The following is a 15,124-nucleotide window of genomic DNA, read 5'->3' as shown; positions in this document are numbered from 1 at the left end:
CATCAGTTTAAAGTAATGCTACTCCTTAAATTTTTTAATTATACAAATAATCCTTAGATATCACTCATTTTTTTAACCTTAAAGCATCATTTCAGTTAGTAAAGTTTTTAATCTGCATGAACTAGCTAGGTCCTTTGTTTAACATTCATTGAGAAAATAATATCTTCATTTATCATAGCGTATATATTTTTTAATATTGAATCTGTACAGATGTAGTAAGTAAACGATACATATAAAGTTAAAAATAATATAATTATTCATGTCATCAAATACCAATTAAATTTACACTACATCAATATAAAGTTAAAAATACTATAATTATTCATGTCATCAAATACCAATTAAATTTACACTACATCAATATCCATATAATTGTAAAATAATGGATGATTATATTTACATGCATAATAACATAAGTATTATTATGATACGAATGTGAACGCAAAACTGTATCTAAGTGTTTTGGACCGGCGACAGTTGTAGGATTGATTTATTACAAAATGTAAACTTCGTGAATCAAAATTATACTCCTAAAAATTTAAGATAATGGATAAAGATATTTAAGGACCGTTGTGTACTTGTGTAGTTTACTTGACTCATCATTCACCAATTGAACCGAGTCTATGCGTACTTTCAGCTGGAGCCGTTGGATCACAAAGAATAGAAGTCTCCAGAGACCGACGATGCATCTCTTCTTTTAAATTGTCTTTTAAAAATTCTTAAAACGCTCCAGACCAGATTTCGAATTTCAAATCTTCCCCCTTCCATTAAGAAACATTATAAACACGGTATACTAAGCGGCATAGACGTTATTTCACTGACCATAGGTCCCACAATGAAACGATCCGGCTCATCCGTTAATTGATAGCATTCCTTTTGTCCTAATCCAGGCCTTTTATATATCCGTATTAAATTCACTCTTCCAAGTAGCCTTTTTTGTGCTTTTTCTCTCCCGCTCGCTGTTTCTCTCATCCTGTCGCAGTCTTGCTCGCCTCTAGGGTTTACTCAAGAATCGAACAGGTGTGTCAAAATTATTACTATTTTTCTATAGATCCCTTTTACCGTCAATTCGATAGTCACTGAGCATTTTCCGCTTAATGCATCGGTCGATCTTAGATTTTCGATCGATTTTTTTTCCTCAGCGAGTTTGATTAATTGAAGAGTGCGAAATGGGGCAGATCCAGTATTCGGAGAAGTATTTTGACGATAAATTCGAGTACAGGTACTTCAATTGAATCCCAATACTGCCCTTTCTTTAAATTTATTTATTATAAGTTGTATTGTAGATCCACTGGTTTTTACTTGTACAATAAAATGCTGTTTACCATATTACCGGACCAAAAACCATAAGTTGAGAAATTTAAATAACTTGAATTGTGTAGGTAACTTATTATTAAACAATTACATTGAATAGAATAAAAATACTCATTTAAGTCCTCATACCTTCTTTATGAAGCCCTAATTCTGCCACCTTATATTGGGATTATTTTCAGTAAAAATAAAAAAAAAAGTTCAACAAAAGAGAAGTATCCTGATTTTAATCTATATATGAAACAAAAACGGGTTGGCTATTGCAAACCTGAACTGATGGATCGATTTTGCCCAAAAGGGCTTGATTTGGGTCCATCCAATTGGTTCATGGATCATGTCTGTCTGTATTTCTTCACCTCCTGGCTGATTAGGGTCAGACCTTAACTGGTTTTACCTTGAAAACAAAATATACTGACCTAGCCCCACAAAAGTTCACTGCTTGAATACAAATATTGACCAAGGTTAATATATTGATATTTCTTTATTCAATTCTAGGCATGTTGTTCTACCTCCAGAAGTCGCGAAGCTTCTCCCGAAAAACCGTCTCCTTTCTGAGGTAAATAAACCCTGAATTGAGTACAAATTTAATTTCCCATTTTGATTGTGTAGAATACGAAAATGCACTGGTATTTTAGTGATGAAAAGATCTAATCATGCATCTAGATTCATTTTCTACAATGTCATATATCTGTAATGTACTCAGTGTTCTTTTGATCTAATTGAAATTGTTGGAGTTTGTCGAACCAGTAGGTCATGACACTTTTTGTTGTGAATTTGTTGTTCAACACTCCTGGTTTGATTCGGGTAGAATCCGATAAATTAAATGATTTCTCTTGATATGGTTATTTGGTGGCAAATTTGTTGGTTTACCTATAAAATATGATGTACATGCTGGATTTAAATTATGCTGCAGATCAATCCACCCTTTGTATTTCTCAATTTAAAAATGACAACATCTGAATTTCTAAAATTTATCATCTTTCCATAGTCTTTTTTTTCTCAGGAATGTCAAACTCAATATTATAAGTTTTTACGTGTTACATACAGAGTGAATCCCACTCAACCCCTTGTATTTTTCAATCTGAGTACATGTTGAGCTGCCTGATATTGTTGTGCCTATTAGAATGGGAACCTAACTGTATTTCCTCTGTGCACAAACTGCCAATTATAAGTGTGTGATGATATATTTCTACATTCCCTCAATTTTGGTGCAGAATGAGTGGAGGGCAATAGGTGTGCAGCAGAGCCGTGGCTGGGTACACTATGCTATCCACCGCCCGGAGCCACATATCATGCTGTTTCGCCGGCCGCTCAACTTTCAGCAGCAGCAGGAGCAGGCTGCAGCTGCTGCAGCGCAGATGATCCCCAAGTGATGGAATGTTACGTCTTTCGTTCCATTAATGCCCCGTTTAGGTTCTTCTAAAAGTGGGCTGTTTTAGTTGTTGTTCTTTTGTTTGAGTGAATTTCTCTGGAGCTTGTTTGTTGTTTGTTTCTGTTTAGTTGTTGGGGAAACAAGCTTGTGACCCCTCTAGTTTGTATTTTCTAATTGATATCTTTTCTGGTGTTCATGTCTTTCATTGACCTTGTGGCTTACTGAAATCAGTGTGGAGATTGAACTTGTGGCTAATCCTGTCAGTATTGATATATTGTTAAATAAGCATGATTTTTCTATCATATGGGGGAGCCCCATGTTAATTGTTCCTATCCTGTAAGTATTGGCCAAAAAAAAAAAAAAAAATCTAGATTAGACATATTGTACATGATTATTAGGCAGCCCGCCCTGCCTGCCCCCGTCTGATCACCATCTCCACCTCTTCTTCAGGAATCTCGCAGCACCAATTGCTCATTGGATTCCCCGTTTGTTTGGTGTATGTTGGAATTTGGGAGTTAACCCAAGCTTGAACTCATTACAGCCTTTCTCATGCTGCCTAAGTGCTTTTCCTCAAAAAAAAAAAATAAAAAGCTAAAGGTGCACATTTAATAATATCATATCACGTCTACTTTCTGGTCAAGATCGGGTTGGATCAGAACCCGGTGTGAAGCAACCTTTTGTTTTGCACTTGTTCGTAGGCGATTTTGTTGGTTAACTAACAATTTGCTCCATCGTGGCAGTATCATTCATTCATACAACCCTTAATTTGCTTGATCATCTCGGAATCTCGAATGAGATTTCAACAATTGGGGAGGAGAGGGATCCGGAACAATTGGCATGAAATGAGGTCGTCACTGGGCCTAAATTAGCGGTACAAAACGTGAGTGCAGCACTTACAGGTTACAGCATGTAAAATGGGCGTCAGAACTCGGATGTAAATAATGAATATATTAATTACACAAACAATCAATAACCGACCTTAGCTCAGTTGGTAGAGCGGAGGACTGTAGTTGTTCGCAGACATCCTTAGGTCGCTGGTTCGAATCCGGCAGGTCGGAAATTTCTTTTAATTTTTTCGATTAAAAAAAAAAGAAGTAAAATAGAAAATAGAAAATAGAAAATTGAAGAGCAGTGCTGAGTTGCTGATGGGATGGCCGCCGAACCTTTTGGGCCATCCTCCGCCACTTATCTATCGGGCGGTTTAGTTCAACACGACAAGCCTTCTTTGACTTCTACGGCTGAACAAAATACGAGTCCAGAAGCCTAATCCGTCTCCAATCCTTTCTTTTGTTCAGGGGACGACACCACGACTCGTCCCCAACTTCCTAACGCTGTCTGAAGCCCAGTGTGACAGTGCCCCCGACTATGGGTCCCCCACTATGCGCATGCTAGTTATTACCCGCCTGTGTTTTGTGGGTTCCAGTAGTTAGTACCCGCCACATGGTTTGTAGTTAGGGGATGACGCAGGGTTTCTTGTTTCCAGAAAATTCGTAGTGGCGTGCAAGCAAAATCAACTACCAGTTTGCAATCTCAGGTGGGGGCCACTTTCTGCAACTTCTCTCCAATAAAACTACTAGTTCTTTTTGTAAAACTATAAACAAAGTTTCTCTTCTAAATCCCCGAAAATGGCGCTAAATACGTTCTTATCGCTCTTCCCCCAGTGTCACTACCACTCCCCACTGCTCAAACCCTCAGTTCCTCTACCCAGTAAAACCACCTTTAATTCTCACAAACCAAACTCCAAATGCAATCGACGATTCTCACTTCGCGTGGCCGCACCATCATCTCCCACCTCTCCCATCTCAAAAGATGAGGAAGTGAGACGAGATGAGGAGCCAACAACATCTAATTCTTCATCCGATGAGAAATTCTCATGGAGAGACAACTGGTATCCAGTTTCTCTTGTTGAGGATCTTGACCCGCGGTACCCGACTCCTTTTCAGCTCCTAAATCGTGATCTCGTGATTTGGAAAGATCCCAATTCGGGCGATTGGGTCGCCTTCGATGATAAATGCCCCCACCGACTTGCACCTCTCTCGGTAACTTTTATTGTGATTTATTTTGATTCATATGCAAATTTCTGTAAGCTTGATAAGATGCAAATTCGAAATTACTTTGAATGTTGAGTTCGTTTCTCTAAATTATAACTTTTATTAATTCGTACTGATTCTAGATGTATGTACCTTGATGCTAAATTGGTGATAGTTTGTATAATTGGTTTTAGATTGAATGCTCCTAGGCCTGTAAAATTACTGCATTATTGTAATTATATGTATAATTTGGTTGAATTCTATGTATAATTACTGTAAAATTAATAACGATAAATTTGAATCCAGTCAATGCGCGTGCTTAAAATTATTATTATAAAAATTTAGTGAGGACATAGGAGATTGCAGCATAAAAAGAAACACACTTTGACAATGTGTCCTTTACTTGAATAGGAAGGAAGAATAGATGAGACTGGATGCTTGCAGTGCTCATACCATGGGTGGGCCTTTAGTGGATCGGGCTCCTGCACGCGGATCCCTCAGGCGGCAGCTGAGGGACCGGAGGCACGGGCCAACCAGTCAGCCAGAGCATGTGCAATTAAGTTCCCAATCCTTGTCTCTCAGGGATTGCTTTTTGTCTGGCCTGATGAAAATGGATGGGAAAAAGCTGCTGCTACAAAACCTCCCATGTATGTATGCTAACTTGCTAATTAATGACACTTATATCAGATTATTTATGTGTGTAAATTTAATTTTATTTGCATTTACCATTGTATACTCTAAAAGCTTCCCTAATTCAAAATAAATTAAGAAATCATGCTATAGCTGTCTTGCATCATGTCGTATTCTGTAGCTTCCCCTTTGGTGATGATGCAGTAAACAAAGGTACTTAATGCAGATAATAGGATTCCATTTTTTATATTTTGAATTCATTATTTTGGTAATAAGATGTTTGCATTGTATAATTAGGTTGCCAGAGGATTTTGATGACCCTGCATTTTCTACAGTCACAATCCAGAGAGACCTGTTCTATGGCTATGACACGCTAATGGAGAACGTCTCTGATCCTTCGCATATTGAATTTGCACACCATAAGGTAGATTTTCTTCTTTTCTTGCTGGTACATGTAGTACGGACATTGTACCAATGATAACATATTACATTTGTTGTTAAATAGGTAACAGGAAGGAGAGAGAGAGCTAAGCCTTTGCCATTTAAGTTGGATTCGAGTGGTGCATGGGGTTATTCTGGTGCTAATTCAGGCAATCCTCGCATCACCGCTAAGTTCATCGCTCCTTGCTATGCTATGAACAAGTATGCTTGTCTGATGTTGATTCAATTTTATTATTGAATTATATATTTTTCTTTTGCAAATTGCACCGAGATGCAAAATCAGAGGTCAAGTCAAGCAAGGAAATGACCAACTTGTCAATATGCCATAAAGCCTTTGTCTTGTTGTGGAGTTAGAAGCCCCTTGTCAATATGCCATAAAGCCTTTCTCTTCACATAGATCTTGTGGGTAGGTGTGATCACAAGTCTCTCAAATAATTTTGGTTGCCGGTTGTTAATATATAAATGCTGAGTAATTTATCAAGTACATTAGGTCTTATTTGCACAAGAAAAGTCAAGACAAATCAATTAAATTCATGTCAAGGAGATATCCAAGTTTAATGAACCCGCTATGAAGCAATTTGTTAAGCTAATCTAAAAAGTGAGACTCATGTTGTTTATCTTTTCTTTGACTTGACTTTGGTTTTATTTGATTGCAAATGTGTAATATGTTGGGTCTTATTTGCAAATATAGTCAGACAATAATATTTCTTAAACCTCTTATCAAATGTAACTTTACAAAAGCCTTGTCCAAGATCGGTGTTTGAAATTAGTTATATGTATTACTCTTACAGGATTGAGATAGACACGAAGCTGCCAATAATAGGAGATCAGAAATGGGTTATATGGATTTGTTCCTTCAATATTCCTATGGCACCTGGGAAGACCCGTTCTATTGTTTGTAGTGCCCGCAACTTCTTCCAATTTTCAATGCCTGGGCCTAATTGGTGGCAGGTAAGCAAATTTAATATACTTAGCTTGCAAGAATTTTTATATGAATAGTGCATTAGGTCCACTTGTACAATTGAATCTAACTTGGTGCTTAGCTGCAAATTCGAGGGTAATATGGGCTTATGTTAAAAAAGAAGAAAGAGTTATTGAAGATTAAATTTGTCTTGAATTTGGATTTAGTTTTGGCTCCATTGCAAACTTGCCAGGGCGTTGGAAAAATAATATTAGTTCATTGATATATGATTTCAAAATGGATTTGTTCGAAGGTCTTATTAGTTTTCTATGGCATAGGTTGTGCCAAGGTGGTATGAACACTGGACATCAAATTTGGTCTATGATGGTGACATGATAGTCCTTCAAGGTCAAGAAAAGGTATTTCAATCCAAGTTGAATGAGTCTTTGACTGACATAAATAAAGAGTACACAAAAATTACTTTTACCCCGACCCAGGCAGATCGCCTGGTCTTAGCCTTTCGTGCATGGCTGAGACGGTTTGGGAATAGCCAGCCTGAGTGGTTTGGTTTCACTGACAAGCAACCATTGCCTTCTACAGTCTTGTCTAAGCACCAGGTAATTTTTCTTTCTTTTTTGAAATACAAGTTGCATTAGATTTCATCAGTACAAATAAATGCAAATGAGCCCTTATTTGTTGTAGATAAACAAATAAATGCATTAGCTTGAGAAGCTTATTTGCAAATTACCCATAAAAAGGGAAACAATGGCCTATCTATAAAGACCTAATATTTTAATTTAAAGGCTGCCAATTGTATTCTCCTTGTCAGTATTTGTCTCGACAAAATGAACTTTAAGAGAGTTTTTTTTTTTTTAAGGTTGTCGTCAATTATCGGCAACGAATATATTGATAAAGAAATTATTTACAAGTGAACTTAAGAGAGTTATCTATATTAAAGAAATAAGTTGATAGTATATGTGATATTTAATAATTTTAGAGGCCATGTTAAATGTTGTTAGTTTTGTAAGAGTGTGCATGGTATTTCATGTCTTCTTTCAGTATTTAATATCTCATATGGGCATTTACTAACACTTTTATCTATAATCTCTGCAGATGCTCGATAGATTTGAGCAACACACGCTCAAGTGCTCATCGTGCAAAGCTGCTTACAATGGTTTTCAGACTTGGAAAAAGGTGTTGATTGGCTCAACTCTTTTCTTCTGTGCTACAGCTGGAATCCCGTCAGAGACATTTATTCGACTCCTGATAGGAGGGGCCGCCTTGGTCAGCGCCGCAGCGGCGTATGCACTGCATGAGCTAGAGAAGAACTTTGTTTTTACAGATTATGTTCATGCCGATATTGATTGAATTTGGTTTTTGGATTTTCTCTGGAGCATTATCTGACTTCTTTAATTATGGGCCAGTTAGCATATGTGATTTTGGTAGGTAGCTGAAAGATACTTGAATGTATAGTCTGTTACTTTTTTTATGTTATTTAGATGCTTAGTTGTAATGAAATAGAAATTGAGTTAATTAATTAATTTATTACTAAGCTGATTATCTGAAGCATGAAACTTGACTTGTTAGATTAGCTTGGAATTTGAGCTTCTTTATTCTCGTTATTGAAATGTAAGAACATATCACGCACTTCCATACATTGATAAAGGTGAACAATTACGAAATAGTTCAGTACAAATAAAAAAAGAAAAAAGAAATTTACGAACTACTTTTAACAGAACTAGGGAAGGGATTCAAATGTCTTCCATTTTTTTTGTAATTTTATCATGTCTTCATTATTTATTTTTCTAATAACAATAATTATAAAATTAATTTATCAAAATAAAATTATTATACACGGTCTATATTATTTTTTCTATATACACATGGTCAGATGCAAAATTATCACTTTTCATTTTTTTTCATGTGAATCAATAAATTAAAAAAACCGACATTAAAAAATGATTCGCATACAAAATTATCACTTTTTCATTTATTCATGTGAATCAATAACTTAAAAAACCGACGTTAAAAAAATGATTTGCATATTTAATTTTTGTATGTGAATCAATAATTCTTGATAATAATAAAAACAAAGTTGAAATATCAAAATCTTTTACATATGTATATTGAAAACAAAGTATTTCATATCTAATAGTTTTATTTTAATATTTAATTTTAAAATTTGAGTTATTAGAATTTAACAAATTAAAACATGATTGAAGCATTTAATAGTAATACACTGATTTCTCCAGTTTCTAGATACTGGAGAATCGTAGCCGTCTTATCCCTGGAGTCAAACACACTATCCACATTCCACAATGTCCAGTGTTCCCCATCGTTGGTCTCTGAATCTGTAGTCTGGATTCTCTTCCATCCTCTCACAGATCCGGTTCAAACTGGTCTCTCCAGTGCTAGTCTGTGGCTCCCAACTAATCCCTCTCTCTACACTCCACACCAAGGTGGAGAGGAGAAGTCGATGGCCGCTCTCCATTCTTCTTCTGCCCCGCCTATTCATTTGTACCCTGCTACGGCGGCCTCCTATCGCCGGCGGCGACTATGCCTCCGCTCCTCCGCCGTGTCCTCCGCCCCCAAGGCCCGCTTCATCGCCCGTCGCTCTGATTCTGCGTCCGTCAAACAGCTCCAACGCCCTTTAGGTACCTCTGTCGACAAGTGCCAATTACAAGCCTTCTTCTCTTCTTCTTGATGTTACTTGTTTCTTTTCAGAAAACCATGGGAAAAAAAATATAAGGAGCGTAATTTTTTTTTTTTTTTGAGTCAGGGGAGGCGAGTGCTACACCCTGGCAAAGGGTGGCTTTGCCCCTACATCAAAAGTTGTTAAATTTAGACTAATGAAAAATTCAAATCATTTGATTAATGGTAAAATATGGTTCAAATCTCGTCATATTTTCTTGCGCACAATACATGTATCAAATTAGAGCTGTACAAAATCGCTCAAACTCGTAACTCACTCATTAACTGCTCGCTTTAACTCGCTAATTTACAACTCGAGTCAGTTTCAACTCGAGTTGGCTGACTCATATAATAAATGAGCTGAGTTTGAGCATATCCCAACTCATTCACTAATAACTCGAGTTACACCAAATTCGTCACAATAAATCCCATACCCTTGTAAATGACTCCTAAACTTCTGTTTGGATTTTTTATTTTGTTAGTTGTCTTGTTAATTATATTTAAATTGTTTGTGTTTAGATAAACTCTTACTAGTATATAACTATAACTAAGAAAATTGACTAGTAAAATGAGTTGGCTTTACAGCTTGTTATTGACATCCCAACTCGAGTTGACTCGCTTATTTACTAAATGAGCTGAGCACGAGTTGGAGATAACTCGTTCGAACTCGGCTCATATACAGCCCTATATCAAATAGATCATGCCTATATTGTTGAAATTCTTATTTCAATTATATTTATAATGATAGTTAAGATTATCAAGTTAAACAATGTTAGTGTATCCTAACCCTTCTTGAATTAACTTAATAAGAGGGTATATGTGACATTTCACATATTTGACAAGGACACGTATAAAGTTTTGCACTGATTTGTTATTTTGTTTGAAAACTAGCTGAGTACATGAGTTTACCAGCGAGTCAGTACTCAGTGCTAGATGCAGAGAGGATAGAGAGAATAGATGACAACACATTTAGGTGCTATGTGTACCGCTTCAAGTTCTTCTCATTTGAAGTCTGTCCAGTGTTGGTTGTTCGTGTTGATGAGGAACCCAATGGATGTTGCATCCGCCTCATGTCTTGCAAGGTATTCTTGTCCCTTTTTACTTTTTTTACTGTAGAGGTGTTCTATTCTACCTGATAAAATTATTGTGGGTCTACTCTGATTGGTGGCAAGGTATTTTCAGTATGAAGGTTAATCCTTTCTTACAGAATTTTATCCCGAGTTTAATAAATAAAAAAAAAAAACTGGCCATGATATTCTACAAGGATCAATAAAAAGCAGTTAGTCCAAGTGCTTATCTGGTATTGCACATAATTAAATACGATAATAACATCATACTCTCTAAATCATTTAATTCAGCATCTGTTTTTTTTTGGCTAGTTAGCAACCATTCTTGAAATTGGAGTGACTTATGGTCCTTTGTATGTTAATTCAAAACCATACGATCCCAGAGATAAGGAGATAATTACTTTTCATGTGATGCATCATTGTATATGTGGTGAACGTGATTCAACTTCCCATGTACTTAGGTCTTTGAATATTTCTAATTTCATCTCTTCTTCTTTGTTTTTATATGGACTTGTCTTGTTTTGACTTTTCGTTATTAGTTGGAGGGTTCACCACTTGTTGAAGCTCAGAATGAGAAATTTTCAGGTACTAATTATACCATTGTTACTATTGTTCTGCTTTCTGCCAGTCTCTTTGTTTTAACGTTTTGATTTTTCCAATTTTCATTTGATTCAAAAATAGTTGTTATTTATGAACTGGGATTCATAATAAAAAAGTAGAAACAAAATGGTAATGTTTTGTGCACTAGTTTGTATATTAAGGCACAGACTTTTCTAGTCCCCGTTTGGACCATTACTCAAATGTTTTTTTTTTTTTTTTTTCTGAATAGAAGTATTTAATTTTATTTTTTTCAGGAAATGATTGACTTAAGTTTACTGTCGGAATGCAGCTTCCATGGTGAATCGGGTTTTCTGCAAGCAGAGTTTGCAGGATTCAGATTTCCAGCAACTCACATCTGATACTTCAATTGAGGTGAATAAATTTCTATCAGTGCCTTTGAGTATATAGAGTAAGAATTGAACATATCATATGTGAGGATGGTTTCTATTGCCTCCATTTTTTTGAAAGTGAGGATGGTTAAAAAAATTCAAAACCCAAATAATGAGAAATTACAACATGTTAGCTTTATTTTGTCTTTTTCAAAAAGTCTTGTAAGTATTCACTAACATGGAAAATCTCTACATGTTTTTTCATGTTCTTTATACTCACCAAACTGAAATATTGTATTTTTATGGACGTGTAGAGAATGTGACAGAGTCAGACTCACAGAGTCCCCATGTAATGGTTATGTTTTGTTATTTGAGGTTTAAATTTTAGCTTATGTGAAAATTCTACAAATGAGGGTATAATAAGGCATAAAAAATGGAGATATTTGAACCCTCATCATATAAATAGGTTATGTTTAAATAACTGCCCCTTCTATATATAGGTTGCAATTGAAATACCATTTCCTTTTCGAGCTTTACCGGTTAAGGCTATTGAGTCGACTGGTAGACAGGTGCTCGAACAGATTCTACGAGTAATGCTTCCACGTTTTTTAAGTCAGGTGTGCTTTATATTGTTACTAATTTACCTAGGCATACAAAGAGTATGTAAAATGCCAGGGCTTCTAGTGACCAAATACAAACAGAAAAGCAGAGAAAAAGAGGATTTTTAGCATAAACTTGGATATCTGAAACTAAGATGTTTTTGGTGATTTTTTTTCTTCTGGGCTGAAAACAGTTGTGAGAAAAATAAATAAATAAATTGGAAGCCGACTGGTAAGAAACCTAGTCACCCAACACATTATTAGTAGTAATTGATGCAATCATATTATGCATTAATTGTTATGACTTTTCCCTTTTCTAGCTTGTGAAGGATTATCAAGCATGGGCATCAGGGGATACTTCAAGGCAAGCCCTTGGTACCGGAGAAATTTAAATCACTTAGTTATTTGTAGTACTAAAATTTTATATCCTGCATACTTTTGAGTTAGTCAATTTTATTGCTAGAAACTTTCAATGAAATCTTTCACAAGATTTGTTTAATTATTTATTTATTTATTGAAGAATGACTGGTACATATGCAATAATACCCTGGGCTTCCTCTTTGAAATTTTGCTACATATATTTGAATTTTTTTCATTTAACTTGGACCTGACAGATTAGATGGGTCGGGTTATATCAATTACTTGCCAGTTCAGATAGACTATTGGGCTCAAAGTTGCATGGATCCAGTTTATTTCATGTTTGGTAAACTTTCAGAGTTTTCGTTGACTATATGACTCGGATAATGTGTATTCATGTTTTATGGGGTTTTAGACCGATTATGATGCGGGTTGAGTGTTGGATTGTTTTGGCTAATGTAGTTAAAGTCACAGTGAATTATGAGTAATTTAGATGTTGGTTTAAGATGCAAATCAGGCAGGTTGGGCTGTCTAGATTGGGTTAAGTTGGATTTAGATTGCTATGATGTTCATATAAATATCAGGCTCGGGTTGTTTTGGATTGATTCTTCTCCAGATCTGTGAGCTTTTTGAGTTTGAATAACCACAACACAAATGGTCCGGATCAGATTTTATTAGGTTTCTAGTTCAAGGGCAAAACACATAATTATTTCATATTAAATTATATATCTTGGTTTTCCTTTGGTTCGAGCTAAATAAGAGTCAGAGATGAGTTAGTTTGGGTAACATATAGTTTAGGATCACTTCCGTTTGAATATTTTTTTATCCCATTCTATTATTAAGCATGTTGGGTGTTCTAACGCTCACGATTGAAAGATAAATTTTTGGATTAAATATCAGCTCTTCAATCAAATAATCTGTCTTTTTTTGATTAAATGCATTTTTTTTAATGTGTAAAAATCTAAATTTAGTTAAAATTGTACCCGTTATATGTATGGTCACACGTATTGTCACATGTATTTTCGTTCTACATTGTCGGACCTGAACAAAAAAATCGTGCAGATTAAATCTTAGATGCGCAAATTTTTTCGCTACGACACTCGTCCATTCGTGGGAGATGTCCAGTCACCTCTCCCTGTGAATTTTTTTGTTGTTGTTCACTTACTATAATTGAAAGTAATGTACACTATAATTGAAAGTAATGTACACTAATTATTGAAATTCGTGGGAGATGTCCAGTCACCTCTCCATTCGTTCTACATTTTTTTGCTGCTAGTGCTATCGTTGATGTGAGTTTCTGACATCTTTCTCCTATATTTTTTTCATCCTCTTATCATTTCAAATTGGTTTCATGCAGTTTTTTTCTTCTTTTCTAAATCAAGTTTGTTAAAATTATTTTTGCTTTCTTTCTTAATTAATTAAGGTTCATTTAAATTTCTTACACGGGTTGTTAACATATTAGAAATCGGGTTAGTACCACTGTATCAGTCTCACTTCTGTTCAACCCAATATTGTTTGCAAGAACCAGTGTAGTAATATTAGGTAATATGCGGCCGCATATGCGTATGCGGTTCCGAACCGCATAGAAAATCAATATGCGGTTTAATATGCGGCTGCATATTAGGCCGCATATTTTTGACCGCATATGTTTTAACAGGCCGCATATTGGTTTAACAGGCCGCATATTAGGCCGCATATGTATTTGTATTACTATGTATTATTATGTATTAGTTCTAACTATTTGTATTTGTATTTGTATTACTATGTATTTCTATTTGTACTCATAAATTCTTATTCCTATTTGTATTACTATGTATTTCAATTTTCAAATATATATGAATTCTTATTTTAAAATCCGCATAGAAATCCGCATATGCGGCCACATACCGTATATGCGGTATGCGGTGCCCTTCCGCATACCGCATAGAAACTGCATATTACTACACTGGCAAGAACAAAGCCTTGCAGAATGGTTTCTTTTTTATAATAATGGAACTTGAAGTATGAGGTCTGATGGAAAAAAATTAAATGTATAAATTTATTTTTCTTTGTACATGATTCTTTCACTCTAAAATTAGGGTTTTCGTGTGGTTGTTAACTCAGGATAGAATTCTTATCAAAGACAACCTCATTGACAAAGGGTGGAATGGATCAAATCAATGTCACTTCTGCCAAGAGGAAGAAACAGTGGACCATCTTTTTATCTAATGTTTTTTTGTGAAACAAATTTGGTTTCGGTTAGAGTCTTGCCAGGACCTACTTTACAACTGGAAATCTGTAAATGATATCATGAGCTTTGCTATATCTCTCCCTTCACCTTCTCAAAAAACATTTTTAGCAATCTTTAGTGCATTTTTAGCAATATGATCTTCATATGAAAAGATACTTACAGATTAAATCTTATATTTTTTAAAGATTTTTTTAGTATTCTTTTTATAGATAGAATATCAATACTTTTGAATGGTCCAAAATTTTAAAATCAAGTGACGTCTTACCTATCTAAAAAAAGTAAAAGTTTCTAAAAAATATAAAATTTGATCTCCAAGTATATTTTCATATGAAGATCATATTGAATAATTCAGATCCATTGTTTAAACTTTCAAAATAAAAATATGGATTCATAGCACAAACCTACATCTTCATTACAAATTATCATAGTCTCACTCATTCAAATATCATATCATTTGTACTCTTCTAAATTTCAAATTTACCTAGATATCACATTTCTCACTTATAAATAAATGATACATGCACAAATTAATAATTTTGCTGACACATTTGTGGCATTCAATTTGC

At 35.1% G+C, this 15,124-nt stretch overlaps 3 protein-coding genes and 1 non-coding gene across 5 annotated transcripts; all 4 read left to right on the top strand.

Annotated features, from left to right (window-relative positions):
• The first annotated feature begins 727 nt into the window (after nucleotides 1–727).
• Nucleotides 728–2,985, top strand: LOC144567565 (cyclin-dependent kinases regulatory subunit 1). 2 transcript variants are annotated; one of them, XM_078317727.1, is made up of 4 exons: nucleotides 728–1,020; nucleotides 1,143–1,222; nucleotides 1,807–1,867; nucleotides 2,526–2,985. In XM_078317727.1, the coding sequence occupies exons 2-4, from the start codon at nucleotides 1,170–1,172 to the stop codon at nucleotides 2,682–2,684; spliced, it is 273 nt and encodes a 90-aa protein (XP_078173853.1). In that variant the 5' UTR covers nucleotides 728–1,020; nucleotides 1,143–1,169; the 3' UTR covers nucleotides 2,685–2,985. The 2 variants fall into 2 exon arrangements, with proteins under 2 accessions (XP_078173853.1, XP_078173854.1); XM_078317728.1 differs by having other exon boundaries at nucleotides 842–1,020; nucleotides 1,117–1,222.
• Nucleotides 2,986–3,656: 671 nt separating this feature from the next.
• On the top strand, nucleotides 3,657–3,741 carry TRNAY-GUA (transfer RNA tyrosine (anticodon GUA)). Its single transcript is given in 2 exon segments — nucleotides 3,657–3,693; nucleotides 3,706–3,741. It is a non-coding gene; the product is annotated as a tRNA-Tyr (tRNA).
• Nucleotides 3,742–4,226: 485 nt separating this feature from the next.
• Nucleotides 4,227–8,243, top strand: ACD1 (Pheophorbide a oxygenase family protein with Rieske 2Fe-2S domain-containing protein). The gene is made up of 7 exons (XM_078317393.1): nucleotides 4,227–4,722; nucleotides 5,125–5,360; nucleotides 5,641–5,767; nucleotides 5,849–5,985; nucleotides 6,576–6,735; nucleotides 7,024–7,302; nucleotides 7,799–8,243. The coding sequence occupies exons 1-7, from the start codon at nucleotides 4,309–4,311 to the stop codon at nucleotides 8,051–8,053; spliced, it is 1,608 nt and encodes a 535-aa protein (XP_078173519.1). The 5' UTR covers nucleotides 4,227–4,308; the 3' UTR covers nucleotides 8,054–8,243.
• A 717-nt stretch (nucleotides 8,244–8,960) lies between these two features.
• LOC144567310 (RAP release 2, galactose-binding-like domain protein, putative (DUF1997)) lies at nucleotides 8,961–12,537 on the top strand. The gene is made up of 6 exons (XM_078317411.1): nucleotides 8,961–9,339; nucleotides 10,268–10,458; nucleotides 10,983–11,028; nucleotides 11,333–11,415; nucleotides 11,873–11,989; nucleotides 12,292–12,537. The coding sequence occupies exons 1-6, from the start codon at nucleotides 9,162–9,164 to the stop codon at nucleotides 12,361–12,363; spliced, it is 687 nt and encodes a 228-aa protein (XP_078173537.1). The 5' UTR covers nucleotides 8,961–9,161; the 3' UTR covers nucleotides 12,364–12,537.
• Nucleotides 12,538–15,124: the final 2,587 nt, after the last annotated feature.

The sequence above is a fragment of the Carex rostrata genome, chromosome 16 (assembly GCF_964058835.1).
Source record: "Carex rostrata chromosome 16, lpCarRost1.2, whole genome shotgun sequence".
NCBI lineage: Eukaryota > Viridiplantae > Streptophyta > Magnoliopsida > Poales > Cyperaceae > Carex > Carex rostrata.
Note: the sequence above shows the minus strand (reverse complement) of the source record. Positions and strands in the feature narration are given on the sequence as shown.